General features: G+C 39.7%; 1 protein-coding gene across 7 annotated transcripts in view; it reads right to left on the minus strand.

The window, feature by feature from the left end:
- MACROD2 (mono-ADP ribosylhydrolase 2) overlaps positions 1-19,082 on the minus strand; it is a 789,463-nt gene that overhangs the window by 242,699 nt on the left and 527,682 nt on the right. For all 7 annotated transcript variants that reach the window (XM_085542412.1, XM_085542411.1, XM_085542408.1 and 4 more), the window contains exon 8: positions 3,153-3,226. In XM_085542412.1, the coding sequence (XP_085398538.1) occupies positions 3,153-3,226 (74 nt within the window). The remainder of the gene's footprint in view (positions 1-3,152; positions 3,227-19,082) is intronic.

Below are 19,082 nucleotides of genomic sequence, written 5' to 3' on the forward strand. Positions count from 1 at the left end.
CCTCCATCCTTGCCAAATCGTCCCAAAAAGAAACGCACAAAATTGTTCAAAGAGCTTAATGTGCATTTTTTTTTTAAATGAATCCCAGTGTATAATTTCCTAAAGGATAGGAATCAATTCTATTTTGTCCTCTGAAGAATTCTATTAAACCTTTAGAGCACTTGGTGAAATGTGAAAATGCAGTTTGCTAAGGAGATAGCCGAGGTGGTCTGCAGTAAATTAACCCAGTACTGCTGACTGTTGCCATTCTTTGAGCCTGCTCGGAGGGATTTCTATGCTTACAGTATAACACCATTTACCAGCTTCTAAACTAGATTCGCCCTCTGGCTGCAAGTCAGCAGACCTTGGTGTAAAACATGCTCAGAAATTAGTTTGACTTAGAGTTGCATTTCAAGACCAGAGCAGTGCTGCGTGTTACAAACAACTAAGAACCAACCATTACTTCCAGTCCTGTTGTTTTCCCTAGTGAACTTGGTGTAGTTAAGTTTGAGGCCGTCTGGCTGCCATGGCTGCTGCCCTGCCTGGCTGCCGGTCGGCGTTCAGTCCATTATAATAGATCCCTCTCTCCCCTGCTTTGTAACAATTAACCTCAGACAGGAGCTAACTTCATTTGCATGGTAATGAGGCATTCATCTAAGCCACGTCGAAGTTAAGCATGCTAATAAGTTTTTATGCAAACACCTGAGGGGTCAAGCACAACAATGGACTTGGATGTGAAAACCTTTCATTAAATGCAAATCACCTTCTTTTTTTTTCTGCAAATACTATGGTAGAGAACTTCGCAGGATTCTAATGAAGGCGCAGGATTCTAATGAAGGCGCAGAACATGGACAGGATTTTTCAGTTAAAGATTCCTCAAGAAGGAATTAAAGGAAGAAGCTGATTCACTGAAGTCCAGTGCAGCCAAGTACAGAAGGGCTCTCGCTCAGGTGAGGCTGTTAGCAGGACAGGCTGACCTATTCTGACAGCACAGCCAGTGTCAGGGGAGCAGTTCTGGCCAGAGATTAGAGAAGTGAAATACAGGCAGTCCTCTGTAAAGATGACCTCATGGCAAATCGTTAAAGGTTTTGCTCCTTGCCTAGAACAAGCAAATTTAAATATCCAGTGGGTATAGAATGAGACGCTCTATAACAAAAACTTATAGGGAGGTCTATATGGCATGGTACATGCAGTTAGAGTAGGCTGTATTGTTGAGACATAAGTAGTCCCTGTCATTGCAGCTGCTGTACAATGAGCTACTTGGGGGGAACATCTGGGTGATTTATAATAACCAGTACCCCAAAGCTAATCCAAGACAATGGATCTGATTCACACTTAGTGTTGTGCTATATCAATTCACTTCATCCAGACTAATTATACCTACCTTGTTACAAACATCAAACATTGACCCAACAACTGCATGCTCCCCAAAGATCGCCTTCGCTGCATGAGATGCTGCTGTCATCATTATGACATGCAATGGCGTTTTATGCTTTACTTGCAAGAAGTGCTTACAGCTCAATCAGAGTCAAAAACATATATGACAAACATAATCATTTCAATCACTATGTGCTACGAGCATGAAGTCTGCTTCCAAGATGGAGATGAAGCTGCCTGAAAACCAAGGCAGGAACTCACCTGAAATCTATGAAGGGAACCAGAATATTATGGAAGCAGCACACTGATGAAAAGAGAGGGGGAACATATAGTGCATATGTGGGTTTCCAGGCCATGTCAAGGAAGAAATAGAAAAAGGGAAGACTCAAAGTCTACACTAAAAGTTAATGCCATCATACAGCTGAAAAGCAACGGCTGAATCATAGAGCAGAATACTCCATAAAGACCTTTCATCAAGAAAGCTTCTATACATGAGACAGGCATTCTACCAAACAAAGCCAAGTTCCTTGTAATAACACTAAGAAAAAAGTAATTAAGGTGTGTTTATATAACACATATTCAGTTTTTGAAATAAAAGAGCTTAGTTCTGGAGTAAAGAGAATACTGTCAGTCTTTTTAAATTACATGGTAAAAATGCAGTTCAATTATATATAATATTGTAAAGGAAAGTGTTAACAAAGACTGTCCATCCAAATCTGCTCCACTGCTCCAGTATTTAAGTCACGGAAAGCGCCAAGCACTCACTTGGAGCCACAAAGATACATTGACTGAATGTGCACATTCCTTGCTGTACCTCTTGGCATTCAGGTTTGAAATATCTCGGTTTACCATTCAATCTCAACACAGTATTAACTTGCAGTTATGTATAAAGAAAACATCCAAACAACAGAAAAAAACAACCCAACATCAACAAGCCATAAATCTACTAAATTTCTCCTGTCAATTATCAGGATCTCTTAGCAGTAAAACACTCTGCAAAATGCACAGATAAAGGAAATAAACTACTAATTATACCCCTGTATCTGTTTCCTCTCCGTTCTGCACTTTGTTAAATATTTTCAGATGAAAACACTGAACAACTTGAGCTGTCTGAGATCTGCTGGCTGTCATTAACAGGCAGCGGGTATTTCTTTACTTGAAGACATCATGGTTATTTTATTTGGTCTGTCACTTCTTTGCTTCTTTGTCGCATTTCTCCAGTTCAACACTAAGAACTATCAGTCTGCTAAGAACAAAAAACGGAGAAGACAAAAACTAGGAAGGGAAGATATGGAAAATCACTGTTGTATCACATGTTTACTGAGAGTTCCAGGGAAAATTAACACTCAACCATAAGCAGACAAAAAATTAATAAAAATAGAAAATGCCTTCATAGGTTCTTTACTGTAAGGTGACCTCTAAGCATCAGTGACCTTTGGTGACTGTTTCCACTGACAACTATTACATACATTTCCTTTCCAAGAATCTCCTCATTATCAGATGAAAACTCCGAGGCTCAGAACCAGCTTGGAAAGAGAATAGACTTTTACTTTGCCAGGAAAGAGTACAATGCACAGGAAACACAGAGTGTGGTTTCAAACAAAGGCATTTCCCTTCAACTCCAGAGTAGATTTTAAATATAACAGTCTTTCCTCTGCCATATTGTCTCAGCCTGATTTCATTTGTTTCAGACTAAACATTCAATTTAAGGCTAAAGCTGATGTTTACTCTTTTAAGTATCAAAGTCCATAATCTTGAAATAATAATAAATGGGAAATTTACATTTTATTCCATACCTCATTGTGATTCTTGTTTAACCATTCCTTAGTAGTTTTAAGGGCAATGTCTGCAGCAGGCTCATTTGGAAAACCTATAGACAGAAGAAATGAGAAATAAGTTGAAGGTAGACATTTTTCTCCAGCTAAAAGAAAACGGATTCTGTTCCCACCTTCTTCAGTCTAGGTTTGGGATTACTTTTGGTCACCACTCTATTTTAAAGATTGTTTTTAAAGGTTTTAGGTGACATTATTTATTCTTTTCCTACGTAAACAGATTGAAAATAGGGCCAGTGATTTTCTATTGAGGTTTTTTATTTGACTGTTTGTTTTTAGCTCTGGTTAGGAAAACTCAGCGGCTCTAGAAACAACAGAGACTCGGACATGTGTCATCCTAGGCAGGCAACAATATAACATACATCACAGTAACTAATGCTGGGCTTACATCTCATGGCACAAGTTCTTTCTTTAATCCCCCTGTCAGCAAAACTATACAGCACTATGATCCCAGTGCCATAGGTCTCGTAAGGATAAAAATGCTTGATTTATAAATCTCTTAATTTATGACCTAAAACATAAGAAACAACTTTGGAAATTAAAGAATTCGTGAAGCATAAGCATACAAATTTAAGGCCTGATACTGAATGATATACAAGCAATAGCAACTCCCCCCAGCACTAAACAATATCAGAAATCTTTCCAGGGATGCAGACTTTTTGCTTTGATGGTCTCTATCTATCATATCTAAAGATGCTTTCATTACTTAGGCAGCCTTAATTTAATTTTCCTTTAAAATCCTAACTTGAGGGCAGCAAATCATTTCTGCGAGGATTTAAATATAAAAACCCATAAGCTGTATGAATAGCCCTCAGTAGGTTAGATTAATAGAACAGCCTTTGAAGAGGTGGAGCTGCAGGCGCTGCATACAAGCAAGTAAAGGGGATAGACAGAAAGAGGCATGAAATCTGGCACACAGATGCATGCACACAGCATTTTTTACATCATACATCACCCTCATGCCATAAGCTGAAGTACAGATGCCGCAGAAAGCATTAGATGCACCCAGCTTTTTGGCTTGTCAGCCACCAAAACCTATGTTTTGGTGCTGAGAACACATACTCCCATGACACTTAGTAATGTTGCTGATATCATCAAGGCATGTGACCATCAAGCCATATAACATTGGCCTTCTTGGCCACAAGGGCACACTGCTGCCTCATGGCCAGCCTGTTGGCCACCAGAACAATGTATTTAGGTCATATAAAGTAACAGACCTCTAAGCAGACAGTCCGCTTGAATTAGTAACATCCCATCTAAAAAAACATGACTTTATAATACAGGATATCTGCACCAAGAGTTTGGTAGGTTTATCTGGACGTAAAATGAAGACCATGCAGAGAGAGAAAAGCAGATTTCAGGCAACTAATAAAGCATTGTTTATGCACTGAATGGTTTATTTTCAGAACAGTCCTCCCTCCAGCAAGATTCACTTTTCAGGCTTGTTTTTGTATTCACCTTCCGTATGGTATTTGCCCAAAACTAAGAACACGCTCACAATTTTATAGAATTATTACTCTCTCAATAAATTGTGCATTATTTAGGAATCTGCTGCCATACTAACCACCCTTAAATAGAAGCTTATTTGCAAGACTGGTGTTCAGTTCCCTTTAAGTAAACACAAAGGTAAAATAAATAAAATGAAATAGATCAGCAATCAAAATAAAAAGCTTTGAATCCAGTTTCAGAAGAGATCTTAAAATCTATAGAAACCTTTTATGATGTCAACTACAAAACAGCAGCAACAACAACAAAAAAATCTACTTAGTGCTTCATACCAATTTCTGGTAAATTTAAATAAAAGGATTATCCTTTTGGCTTTATGCAGAAGCGAGACGGAATTTGGCCTCCTGTTCCACACCGTGCACCAGCACAAAAAGCCCTGTCTCTCTGATTCTCTAACAGAAAAATATTTGGTATTATAGGATGGGGTTAAAGGGAGATAAAGTGAGATGGGATCTTTTTAAGCCTGCTTTTGCATTGTTATTTATTTATTTCTGAGCTGCATTTGTCTGCCGCAACATTTGTGGCCTGCTCCCATACACACACACACACAGACCCACCAACCCCCCCCAATTCACTTTCAGCAAAAAAGCAATCTCAGTGAGCACGTGGGAATCAAATTACTGGAGAGAAATGAGCTCAAGGAGCCTCACAGTTAACTGACTCCTGGAGCAGCAGCTCAGACAATTCTGGCTAAAGGCTCAATTTCACAAAAGATAAAACAGGTAAAGTAATAAGAGTGACACTGGCCCATGTTACTGCAGTGAGTGCTCCTCTGGAATACTGAAAAGGACAGGGGCACAAAAAGGCAAAGGAGCATTATCTGTAAGGTGCAGACAAGCAGCGCCTCTAAAGGACTTTGGGACTGGGTTTGTTTGGTTATAGAAAAAGGGAGGGTTGGTAGGTTGTATGTCTGTGATAGGTGTGAGGTGAAGCATCTGCTTACCAACACACACAGATCTCCAACACAGGCTGGGCTTTCTATATTCTGCAGTGGCAAAGCTTACAGTTTGGCAACAGATCCTGCTATATCACCAAAACAGCACAGGCTGTCTTTGCTCCTGAAAAGCTCTTTCAGCACGGGGTAACCCCACTGCAGTGCCCATTAACCACAACTCATTGTCTGGTACCAGGATCAGCTCTCGAGTAAGCAGTCACTGCCACTTGTGCCCCTCTCAGCTCAGGAGCCCTCCCTTAGAGAACAGCCTTCTTCGTTACTTCTCATGCCGACTTGCTACTGCAAAATCTCTAAAAATCAACTGGAATTCTGTAGGAAAACTCACATGGTTTTGCCCAATTGCTTCAAAGCTGAAGTCATCTGTGTGAAGTCAGCCCAGAAAGGACAGCCACCTTGGTACATACCTATAGAATAGTTACTGCTAGCTCTCAACAGTGACTTGGGTTCCAGCATCTCTCTAATCACAGCCAAGCTTAGGAATTTCCTTTCCTCCTCTTTGCATGTTGCTAAGAGAGGTATATTCCCCTACTTTCCCTCTCTGTTTTATGGCTGTACCTCCGAACTGCCAACAAAAAAAACCAAAGCAACAACAAAAACTGAACTCTGTTGCACATGAACCCTGTTGCTTCTCATGTGTCCTTGGGCAGACATTCCCCACGGAGACAGTCTATGAAAGCTTTAAAAGATTTTCTGACTTACAAGCTTCTGCATCTGCTTCCATGACTTTATCACCTTAGTCCTGGAAATTATCACACTGACCTGAGAAATAGCAGTGAAACAAGCAGGACGTTATGCAGGCTCTTGTGGTCATAACTTCTCAGAGAAATGGTGATAAAATTTTACAGAACTGTTTCAACACAATAGATATTAAATTATTGTGCTCTTTTAGAGAAGCAAAGTGTAGGGAGGGACTGAGGAAGATAGTAAGTGTGGAGATGCATGCTGAAGTTCCCCTTGTATTTCTATTTATTCCCTTGAAAACAACCGCTGAGAACATTCAAGTCCCCCCCGTTTTATTAACATGCAGAAAATATGCAATGAATTCCCTGCTGTTCCACACACAGGACAAACTCAGCCTTTTGTGCTGAGGGGATTTAGTGGAGAAACATTCACACCATTGTGAGAGTCTACTACTGTATACCCAACTTGTCTGTGTAGCATGTATATACTACGTGTTCTTCAATGAATAGCGGTGTAACAAGAATTTTTTGAGATAAAATTAATAGAAATCTATTTAAGGGACTCAGACTGTATGGAGATGCTGGGAGCTTTATCTGTCTCTTTTACTGTCCTCAGTTCACTGCTACATGTTATTAAAAATGGCCAGCTTACAGACAGGTAACACTGCTTCCCCATGAAAAGTCCATTAAGGAAACCTAAGTAGTAAGTAGTGAACCCCTAATATGATATAGTTGAAGATGATGATAACGGATTGTAGCTGTTAGGTTATAATGCTAACAAGCAAACGCCAACCCAGAAAAACACTTCAGTAGCCACAGGGGTCAGTGTTAGAGTCTGTCAGTTTAACTGAGATGTTTTCGGTACATCAGCTCATCCTAAATTAAAAAAGAAAGGGAAAAAAAAGGTCTTTTTTTCATTGGCAGTCTAAATGCTAGAAGGGTTTTTATTCATTTCAGTCTGCTCCCTTCTCTGCCGTTTGAGAACAGCTCATCACAATCTCAATATACTTATTTGCCAGTTTTAATAGTTTCATTTTGAAGCAAGTCATGAAAAACACATTTCAGCACAAATGCTCATTTCAGAGTTTCTCATACTTTCTCAGAAAATATCTACACTGGGATGTTTGTGCACATCTCAGGGACGTACTGCTGTACAAGGCTGCTCTCGTGCCCTAAAATCAAACCTGACTCCCGTTGTTCAGTCAACACAACTGTCAAAATGGAGTAACTTGCATTATTCAGTTTACGTATTTGCCAGTGATATTTAATAATGTTCTTCTAATAGGAGCTCAACAGTCACATATTGATACTGTGGAAATGCACAGAAGACCCCCTCTTGCAGTCAGTATTATGGGGTATATCCACCACACAGCTAATATTTGCTGTACTTTGTGCACTAGAGGGCGTGGAAAATAAACTCTCGCCAGGTTTGTTAACAACAGAAAAAAGCACCGAGCATTCATCCAATGTATGGTCTGAAATCCAATATTGCTATCAGGGCTAAAAATGCTTTCTGAATCAGAGCAGACATGTGAGCAAATGAGCTTCATTACGGTCATGTGGGTTAAGACTTGCTATTGACAACACAGTAATCATAACACTTCAACCTCATCAATGTATGACAATAAAAGGGAACAAATGAGATGCATAGCCCAGCATGCCTGAGGTGGGGTTACTCAATACATTCACTTGTCCTTCAGTTGTGAAACTAGCAGGAGTATAATCTTGCAACCAAGCCCATATAATCATCTTGTCAAAGACCTATTATAGTAGTCAAAATGAATTCACTCATGCTGAGATGATTCCCATTACCATGGTAAATCTGGCCTTTCCGGAAGCAAAGACAGTAGTATCCTACCAAGAACTTTGCTGCTGCTATTGGGCTTTTCTTTTTTTCTTTAATAACTACAGTCACGTGATGATCTGATAAACAAGCTGACAAGTTGCTAGTTCGATCATTTTTGTGGACACTCTCAACCTGAAAATGGATCAGCTGCAGCCCTAATTTCAATTGGCTGCACAGAAGGCTAAAGAGGAGAGCTGCGAGTCTTCTAAATAACCCACTTTGCCTTACTGAACTCATTTAGCTGAACACAACCTTATTATTTGCCGTCTACTCAAAAATTAAGTCTCAGAAAGACAGTGAAAGTACTGTGAAAATACAGTAAATTTTGTTTACCCCAGTTAGTCCAAGAAACACAGCCACACGGACTTGCTGCATCCATTTTAAATGATGCTACAGTAAGTAATTGGCATGTAAGTAAAATTAAAAAGGAAAATGTGACATTTTCAAAATGCATAAAAAAGTGCTCTTCTGAAGCAATGTCTCTCAGTTCCTCTGAAGCAAGGAGCATGCTTTCCCATTTCCCTCAACTGAATAAATTCCACAGCAACAGGAAAATAAAAATACGGTTCCTGAAGAATCACTGCCAATTGCATTCAACCACTGACTTGATAACAAGGCAGCTGGTAGAGGAAGGTTAGTAAAGGAACCCAATGCACATAGCAATAAACAGAAGGAACAGAATGCCTCTGCTATGCTACAGTGACACAAAGAGGGTAGAGTATTGAAATGACTGAGGGCCCAGGAACAGGGTAACTCAGTGATCCCTGGTTCACAGAGCCACAGGGGCTGGCAGGGAGCTGTGCAGGCCATATGAACCGAGCCTCAATTCAGCCAGCCAGGTGAGGGCTGACACCAGGGGATAAATTCCATGCAAGTCAACAAAACCAAGGAAAGCTGCAGGCATAGATGCATTGGCTCCAGATTGGCTGGCTCTGCCTCAGCTTGTCATCGATGGACCCATGCATGCTCATCGCTGTGCTGACCAACAGTTGTCTTTCCTATTGGAACAACAATCCACCTTCCATATCTGCAATTCAGCTGCTCTTCTGTACAAGCGCAAACCTAGACTTGGCTTAGCGCTGCCAGTGAGGAGGTCACTTGCAGGAAACTGTTGCAAGAAAAAAGGAGGCCATCTGCTAGTTCTCTGAAACACACGTTATCACACCATGCTTCATTTCACACTCTACTACATTGATATCATCAGGAAAACATTTGTCATACAATGGTGATAAAAGCATCAGCTGAATATAGAAGTAAAATATAACTATGTAGACCAGTTGAACAGATAGAGACTTGCATTAACAAAACCTAGGATTCCAGTAAGAAAAAAAAAGCTGGATTTAAAGTTTACTAAGCTGTCTGATGATTGTTAGCATTGGTAGGAAAGAAAATAGGAGGAGAAGAGATTCTCTATGAAGCCTTAAGGCTTCAAGCTGAACGTAATAGGGGCACCGCAGATAGATGGGCATGGTGATGAAAGGGAAAAGATCTCTCTACTCCAGCAATAAGCATCCTAACATGGTATGAGAAAGTACATATAATGCAAAAGCAAATGAAAGATGCACTTGCAGAGGTACTTACGCAATTATAAGGTCTTACCTACAAGGGTCTATATTCAATGTTTGTGCAAATTGCATAGCCATTTAGGCACATGTATACAGCTGTTCATGAGTTCAAGTACATCCTTCCTCTTAACACACTCCTTATACCATATCTAGAATTGCTATTCCAGAAACGAATGTTGCACAGAGAAATGTTAATTGAAAGAGGTTTCTAAATGTACATGAACTCCTTAATGCAGAGTATTTCATCTTCTACTTATTCATACATATCAAGTTGGGGTGGGTTTTTTTGTGGGTGGTAACATAATCCAGCAAAAGTAATTGGAAACAAAATGTAACATGCTAGTCAGCTGTGAAATCTGCCATCATACACTGAATTGAACAGCAATGGGATATTGGCTTTATTGTAGTTTCCATTCCAGCGCAGTTAAACATTAAGAAGTCAGCACCACCTCTCAACTGCAGCTTCTTGTTTTTCTGAAAAATGGGGTCTATGTGGTCTAATGCAGTGCTGTTTAACCTTCGCTGACACTATCCCAGGAACTTCCTTGACACAAAGTTCCCTGAGCATGAAGGGAAGCCTTTGCTTCCAGAGATTTGCTGCTTAGCAGTAGGAATGAGATGCAGCCCTGGACCTCGCAATGTTCCCTGTTGGGAATGCATCTTGCAGTTGATTGCAAACTCTTACAGAAGGCTCATCTGAAGATGAGATATCCTCAATGTGCTTCACAGTGCTGGAGGTCCCTGATGTCTACTGATGCAGCTGCCTGCCTGTAGGCTAGGCCAGGGGAGAAGAGGGAGAAATAGCTGTGAGAGGCTCTTTTTCCTCGCTGAGAGAATCTTTGTGCAGGCAGTGGGAACTGATGGCAATGAGGGAAGTGCACTCAGGTGCAGCAAGATGGGATGAAAGAAGAGGAGAGGAAGAGAGCACTGGTTGCGAGATGGGTTTCAGTTTTCGAAAGGAGGATTGGGTTTGGGAGAGAATTTCAAGGCTGTAAGCTCTGCTGGAGTTCAGAGTATTCTGACTGAAAAGAAGCAGCATAATATGACAAGAGTCGAAGTGCAAGGATTTGGGGATACACGTGTATATAAGACAAGCTACTACAGTAAAATGGAAAGAGATGATAATATAAAAAGTCTGAGAAACTTTTTCAGAGGAGTAGGGCATACATAGGCAACGGACACGAATATGCACTCCCACAAAGAAAACAACCAGCATTGTCAGCCCATCTCTATCCTTTGAATCACTTCCACCACATTCAATTGCTCTGACAGATGCAACCCAAAGACCTGGCTGGATTATCTAAAACCAACAGAGTACTTAGTGAGAGCCACACGCGTACAAGAACAAACAAAACAATCTCACATTATTTCTACTGAAGCACAGTTCTTATCTCCTCTCCAAGGGAAATCAAAGATTTCCTAAGAGCACATAAAGAAAATCAGCTGAAACTACATATACTCAGCTCCTTTTTTGGAGCAAAAAGTAACAAAGATGTTCTTTTATCTTTTTCCCCCAAAAGACGTATATGAAAAAAATCTACAGGGCAGGTTGGGTGAAAAAGCAAGACGCTGTGTGAGGCATATTTTATCTACTTAGTTTACTCTTTTTTAACAAATACATTATTGATTCTTGGTTTGTGCATATTATTCACAGTGTTGATTTTTCCCCGTTCTTGCCTCAGGCAGTGATAAATCATACTATAGGGTCACACAGACCAGCAGCTGTTACTCAGGAAATCTACAGCAGCTCAAAACTGAAATATTTCCAGATAATCTGGAGTTCAAAGATGTCAGTACATTTTAGAGGAGCAGAGATGGCTGTGTTTTTTATTTGATGCTTAATAGCTACTCTTTCTCAATGAGCATTAAGGCACTTCATAACTACTACAACATCCACTACATAAACGCTACTAAAACAAGTACTCGTGTAGGATGCCTGACTTGAGACTCATTACACTAATGTACTCGGCATCTGTTTTTTTAGAGGAAGCCTTTTTTCCTCCTTGCATAGATGCTGTATCATTTCTGCAGAAGCTATTTGGTCAGCTAGAGATGAGATCCATGTGAAAAAGATATATCTTAACGTGTAGCAAGGCTTAAAGCACAAACTACTTTATGCTACTGTTATGTATTAGCATCCAGCCAATACAACCCAGACACACCTTCATTTCATGCTGTACCTTTGGTAAAGTGAACAAAAAGTACATGGGAATGGACAGCAGCTACTTTACACTTTGCCAGATGCTACAGTGAAAACATTTTCTTCTTGTTTTGTTTCCTCAGATCACAAAAAGATGCACAAAAAGAGAAAAATGATTAATTAGAGAGGTTTTGTAAATTAGATTCACAGGGAAACTGACAAGCAAGTGCTTATGTGCTAAAGAGCATCGAACCAACAACTAAAGGCAAAAACCTACAAATATTATCTTCTCTTGGAAAACACTGGCTCTCTGACCTTCTGTCTGTTTTTAAGGTCTCATTCTCTCACATGCTAATTCAATTACATACACCTAAGTTGGCACCCCTTGCTGCAACACTTCTCTTGGCTGACAGTCAGCCTCTATCATCAGCTGCCTTTTAAACCCAAAAACACAAGTTGACCAACAAGATTTCCCGGATCTCATTAATTTCATAACTTTAAAAAATCACAGCCTTGATTGTCAAACAAGTTTTGTTGTTTTTTGTGGGTTTTTTTTTTAATAGTTTTTTTTTTTTTTGCTAATATCTCTCATTTGCATTTCGCTCACAATTATGCATTTTCTGAGTCTTGCACACTTCAATCAAAAAAGGAAATTAAATAACTAGTTAATGGCACTGCCAATCGCATGAATTCAAATCCAATTTCGTCTTGATATGAACTTTATGTATTATTAGCACTTGTTTTAAATAGCATTACCAGCATGGATTCTGACAAGTTGTCAGCGTGATGATTTTTATTATATATATTTTTTAACATTATACAAGCAAATCTGCGTTGCTTTGGAAGGCAATGGAAATTCCTAGTGCTTAGAAGGGTTTAACAACTGCCATTGCTTCCGGCTAGACCGGCATCGGCGTGCCTGACTTCAGAGTAAAATGATCTCATTTTGCAAGAGGTCATTCTTCAAGAAAAATAGAACATTTTCTGTGTCATTTTGAACAATATTCAACCTGATATAGGAGAAAGAGAAAGGCTGATGCAAATGAATTACTTTAGTCAGAAACAATACCCATATTAGAAAAGAAGGAGCTTATGCTATGGTTGGTTAGATCAAGCAGGGATAGATATTGAAGACTAAGATTTCTTTTGTCTGACAACTCAGTACAAATAAGATGCTGATCTGAACAATTTAAATGTAAATTTCTTAGCACCTGTCAGACAAGTGAGATTAGAAGACCTCCATTTAAAAAAAAACAACAAGCAGCTTCAACCTGAGCCCCTAAGTGAAAATTGCCCTCCCACCTCCACTTCCTTGTAAATGCAGCCATGTGGCAGCGGGAGTGGCGGTATATGCCAGCACTTTATTAAACTTAGTTGGTGTACACACTCAGCGTGAGATGACCCACAGTGCACCTTGGGAAAGCGATGCTTTTGAGAAAGATAGCCACACTTCACATCACAAACACAATTAATCCTCTCAGAAATATGAAATCCCAGGTAGACCAGCGCAGGTATATGGAAAAGCACATAAACTTACCAGGTGGAGAAATGTTATTGATTGTTCAGCAACAAAACAAAAGAGGGGGAAAAGGTACTTCATCTGACTGAAACAGAGCATAAGCATCACAGTCAAGCTTACTGAGTCGCGTTAGGTAGAGTGACTTGGTTTTGTAAATTTAATCAGATCAAAGGGTCTACTCTCTATATAGAATTCCATTCTAGACGGTGTTAACACAACAGCTGCACTTCTGCAGACTGCAAGAAATACCACTGTAATATTTAAAGTTGGGCCTAGATTATTTCATCAAATTAACCCATATGAAAATCTCCCATCTGCAGTCACCACCCTCCATAGCATGGTCATTCCTATGGCTGTGGAGAGAGAAGGGCTTTCAGCTATGGTATAAAACCAGCCCTAGTAAATTTTAGTTTTTAATTTCATGGTTGTTAACACCATCAGTGATCAGTAACTCAATTAGGGCTGGACACGTCCCCTGGGTTGGCTGGAAATGGCAGGCCCTTTCACCTGAGGAAAGGATCTCTCCCCTCTACAGCTCTATGCAGTTAAATAAGATCTCCAATGGCACAGTCAGTGCAGAAATTGAGTTGAAAGGGCAGGAAACAGGCATGGCTGGGCGAGAACCTGATGGTCAGACAGAGAGAAAAGCAGGACAGGCAGTGGAAACAAGGATGAGTTGCCTGGGAAGAATACAGGGACGCTCTCTGGACATGCAGAGATGGGATCAGAAAAGTCAAGGTACAGATGGAGCTTAACTTGGAGAAGGATGTGAAAAATAACTAGGAGTTCTACAGGTACATTGGTCAGAAGAGATAGGCTAAAGAGAGTATACCCCACCTGATAAATGAGAAGGAAGAAAGAGTAACGGATGTGGAGAATGAGTTTTTTTTTACCAGTCTTCACTGGCAGTCAGTGATAATGGATGAGATGCTGAGGAGGGTATCTAAAGGAAAATGGAACTTGGCAGCACTGCTGGGCCGCTGTGTAGGCATCAAGGCACTGCAGCAGAGTGGCTGGGGGCCCTGTGAGGGGGGCTGGGAGCCCCACAGGCTGCTTTCCATCAGTTCTGAGCCCCTCAGCAATGCACCAGCAAGGCAGGCTTCAGAAGGAACAAAATGGCGCCCAGCAGTTCCATGTTTGCCAAAGCACAGAGTTTGAAAGCCTGCGATCTGAAAGACTACAAAGTACTGCCATAGTAAAATGCAGAAAGAAACCAATAAAAAAGGCACAGAACAAAAAGTGAAGACATGAGTGTACAAACATGCGAGAACTGAGTAAGAAATTGTTCAAAAAGGCACTGGAAGAGGGAGCAATTCTAGTCAGATTTACCAAATTAATAGGACTGTCATGCTAGAACAAACAGTGTTGAATTTACAAATCAATTGCTAAACAAAGGACCTCTACAAACAGAGCAAGAGAATAAGCAGTACTGAGGAGACAAGACCAATGGGCTCAATACCAGTGCCTATTTCAATTACACATATTTGCATATGAGCTTTGTGAAATAACCTTGCATAACCTGGTACTTATGCAGATAAAAGCTGGTGAGCTTACCCTGTGTCCTGAAGACAGGAGAAGATGTCTGTAGGATTATGCCACTGCAAGTCTGAACATTACTACTAAACATTACTACAAGCAAACAAATGTAAAGTCCCTCTCTGAATTAGTTAAGAACAAACTAAAATAAACAGTACCAGCACCATACTTATCAAGCTACGCTGAAACATCTTATATGCAGCACTTGGTATTGAACTCAAAACTATTCTAGAAAGAGAAAAAAATCAGTGGTGGACGACAAAGCAAAAGAAGGCTTTCCAAAATTCAGAAAGGTCAAAGAAACAGGAAACAGGTCACAAGCAGACCTCCTTCAGAGGCAAAAAAGTTTCAATGAACGGAGTAAGTAATTACTACATTCCCAACCTTATGTGAATGAATGGAAGAAAAGAGGCAAGAGAGAGAGGAGAAGGTGAAGGAGAGAAACAAAGAAAGCAGCTCACCCCTGTCCCCCAGAAGTTACTCCACATTCGGGTCCGCTGGCTGAGATGTCAGACTGAACATTCTCCACCACTCCTGGCACTGGACAGGACAAGGGAAGCAGTGGGATGGAGAGCATGAGCTCAGCACCTCAAAGCCCCCAGAGGGTTTCATGCCATGCACACCACTCACTGGGAGCAGCACCAGATAGCGCTTAGATTGGAGCATCTATTTCATTTCTTTACTTATTAAAGCAAAGCATCTTCTAAATAATTCTAAGTGTGATACATATTAATGAGACGATACTGTCTTAAGCACTGCAAATTATAGACAGAATTCAGGATTGGATTGAAGCACGAGATTACCTCCTAGTGTTTATTAAGTGGATATTTAGATTTGTTGTGAAGGAAGAGGAAGACAGTTTTATCATCAGACCTAAGATTCTGTGAGAAGAGAGGAGTATCACCATTTAGAGATTCACAGGCATTAATATATTCAGTAGGCGGTGACAGAAACAAGCAATAAATACCAAGTAATCTAAATAGTAGGGATCATACATTAAAAGATACAAAATTAAGACTACATGAGAAAATCAGGCAGAACCATTTTGCTTAATAAGTAGAAAACTAATGAAATACGTTGACAGTAAGAGTCATAAAAACAAGTAATAAAAATAAGCAGATTAAAAAATCGTGGAGGTAAGAACATTTAAGGCATCAAGAATGACAACACGTGGAGCCAGAGCCAAAATATATTCTAAGTGCAAATATCAAGGTAACCTCCTCCTAACTACGATGCCACGGAACTTGGTGTAAATTGGTCTGTTAGGTGGAATTAATTCATAATCCAAAGTAATTTTTTTCTAAGTAGATAATTTCTAAAAATCATATCTAATTTAAGCATAATGTTTCTCAACTACAAGTCTATGTTTTATTGGTATAAAAACATTCCTTTTTAGAAGGTGTTCAGCTGTGTTAAGGTCAGCATAAATACCGTGTAATCAGCATGGGAAATGCAGAAAGGTCAACTGCTAGGAAAAGAAACATTAAAAACACAAAACAAGATAAAAAAATAAGGCCGAAGAAGTTAATTCTTTAACATCAAATGCTTGAAATTCCAGACTGCTCTTAATGAGACAGTTCAGAACAGGCTGGAATTATTACAGCAATTCAGTAATGGAGCAGTTAAGTATTTTTGTGTCCTGCACTCTTGTGTAGTTTTGGAAAACATGAACTGAAAATGTACATAGGGAGTTAATAAAACCTGGTGTGTACATAAATTAAACAGCTAGAGATTCCTGAACATTCAATTTGTCAGTTGTTGTACATTCTCCATTTCTCGGCTGCCAAATATGATGAATTCAATTGCTGCTTCTGATTACCTATATTCAATAAAATGGTGACAACTCATTAATCAGGCCACACAACTGGGATACTGCTATAAGGTTCTACAAACCGAAAGCCTCATTAGGAATGAGAAGCATTGCCAATATGCACCCTCGTTATCTACATCATGGCTGACAGCTTTGATTAGAAGCGAACTTCAAGTCTAACATCTTCCCACATAAAATACATACTTACTATACATCAGTAAATCATTAATAGTTTGAAAACTACTAAACTATATCTTAAGAAGTCCACAACAAAATAAGAGATTACTAATGCACAGACCAGCTACTGATAAACATCTGAGAAGCGTTACAGTGTGGGGTTTTTTTGCCATATATTTATTTCTGTGGAAAATGCAACAATTTCTCCTTCTCTCCACACTCAAGGAGATAGGTTTTATATTGCTAAAACTAATAAAAGCTATTTGCCTTTAATTAAGCAATGCCTGTTGAGCAATATTAACAGAAAACAAAATGGAGGACTATTATCAGATAGCCAAAACAGTTCAAAACGTTGGCCTTGCACAGTAAGGTTCCTAATGGCACTTAGTTTAAAAAGCCAAACCAACATCCTGGACCCATAACAGCCTGCTGTATCATGCTTGCTAGTTACAACAAAGAGAATGCTTAAAAATCTAACAGCAGTATAATGTTTAGCACCTATTATGGACACAAGCGTAACTATCTTATGGTAATTAAAGGCATAAGAAAATGATAAATGTTCTGAAGCCATAAAACTGCATCAATTGAAAAGCCATTATGACTGCATTGTCTCCAGCTCACAGCCTACACTGGGCAATTTACAGTGATATGCATTCTGCATAAAACACAGGGTAATGAACTGGTACATGAAGCTGATGTTAAGCACTGCACACTGGTCAGTGCTGGAACAGTTGATGCTAAAGCTGAAACCACTTTGTTGGTTAGGTTCTAGATCTGCCTGTCCTATATTTTCCTCATCTGAATACCCAACAGTTTGTGCTGTCAACTTCTCTACTTTCAGAATATTATTTTGACCATAACAACAGAGACAGGAAAACTGACAGAGAAAACAAGCAACCCAGCTGCCAGCTAGAGCAACATGCCGCCATCCATAACGCCTCTATGTAGCTCAAGGATGTCGGAACCAAGCCCTCTATGCAGGATCAGCATAACATCACTCACTCACCTGGAACAGCATCTTCCCTCAGCAAGTGACTGGCTGAGACTTGTAAGTTCTGCTCAGTTCAACTAAGTAAATCAGAATTTGGTTTTTGACATAACAACAGTCACAATTTGTCACGAAAGACGATGATTTTCATATGCAGTATTACCAGCTCCTGGAAAGCGAGGGTTTAATGTTCTTATTCCAGAGAGAAATGAAAACAGAAGGGGACAGGAAGCCTTTCGGTGCCACAGTATCACATACAGTAAATTATTACCCTATAAATAGCATTATACATTTCTGTTAAAGGGTTCTTTCAAACATCATGGAGAAGAGGAAGGAAAACAAAAAAGTGATATGCTGCACTGTCCAAAAATAAATTGGAAAATGATAAATACTGTTTATCATCTTGTAATACATACGAAGGAGAGACTTCCACTCCTGTATATAAGTAAAATATTGCAGGGAGTAAAAACAGACACACATACACAAATTGTTTACAAATCAGACTTCAAAGTACCATCCTTTCCAAGGGACTAGGCAGTCTTTCAAGAAGAAAAACAAAGTCTTATTTGACATAAAAAAAAAAGAAAACTATTAGAGAAGTACAATATAAACAACTAGATTTTTCCTCTGCTAAAATCAATGCAGTTATAGCCAAAGTGAATAGGGTCAATTAAAAAAAAGCTAGATCTATTCCTCTAAATGCAGTGGAATATTTCACAGCCAGTGGAAACCATTATAGCTCAGAAATGAAGGTACACTGACTAACTACAGTAAGAAATCAGCTCTGTTTCTATTTTAGTTACCAGATGGGAAGCTAAAATCCCAACAGTAGACAGTATAAGGAACATTATTAAGGGAAGATCCGCTGTATTAGATTATATCCCAAATATAACCCTAGAAGTCATGCACATGCTGCACCATCTGAAGTACATAGGAAGACAGCTAACTAAAGAACCTAACAACAGGTCTCAACACTTTGTTTTGGTTGCCATTCTTCCCCATCTTGTTTTGGATGCCATTTATTTTTTTGCCAGCCATAACCATTGCTGCAACAGGCTGCCTAGGCAGGAGCACCACACACCCAACCAAAGCATGGCTCCTATGGGACCAGACACAGCACCACTGCTTGCAGCACAACTCGGGCCATGTACTCCCCACCCATCTCACAAGTC

Source organism: Coturnix japonica, chromosome 3 (genome assembly GCF_054131305.1).
Source record: "Coturnix japonica strain WE chromosome 3, WE-NBRP24, whole genome shotgun sequence".
Classification (NCBI taxonomy): Eukaryota; Metazoa; Chordata; class Aves; order Galliformes; family Phasianidae; genus Coturnix; species Coturnix japonica.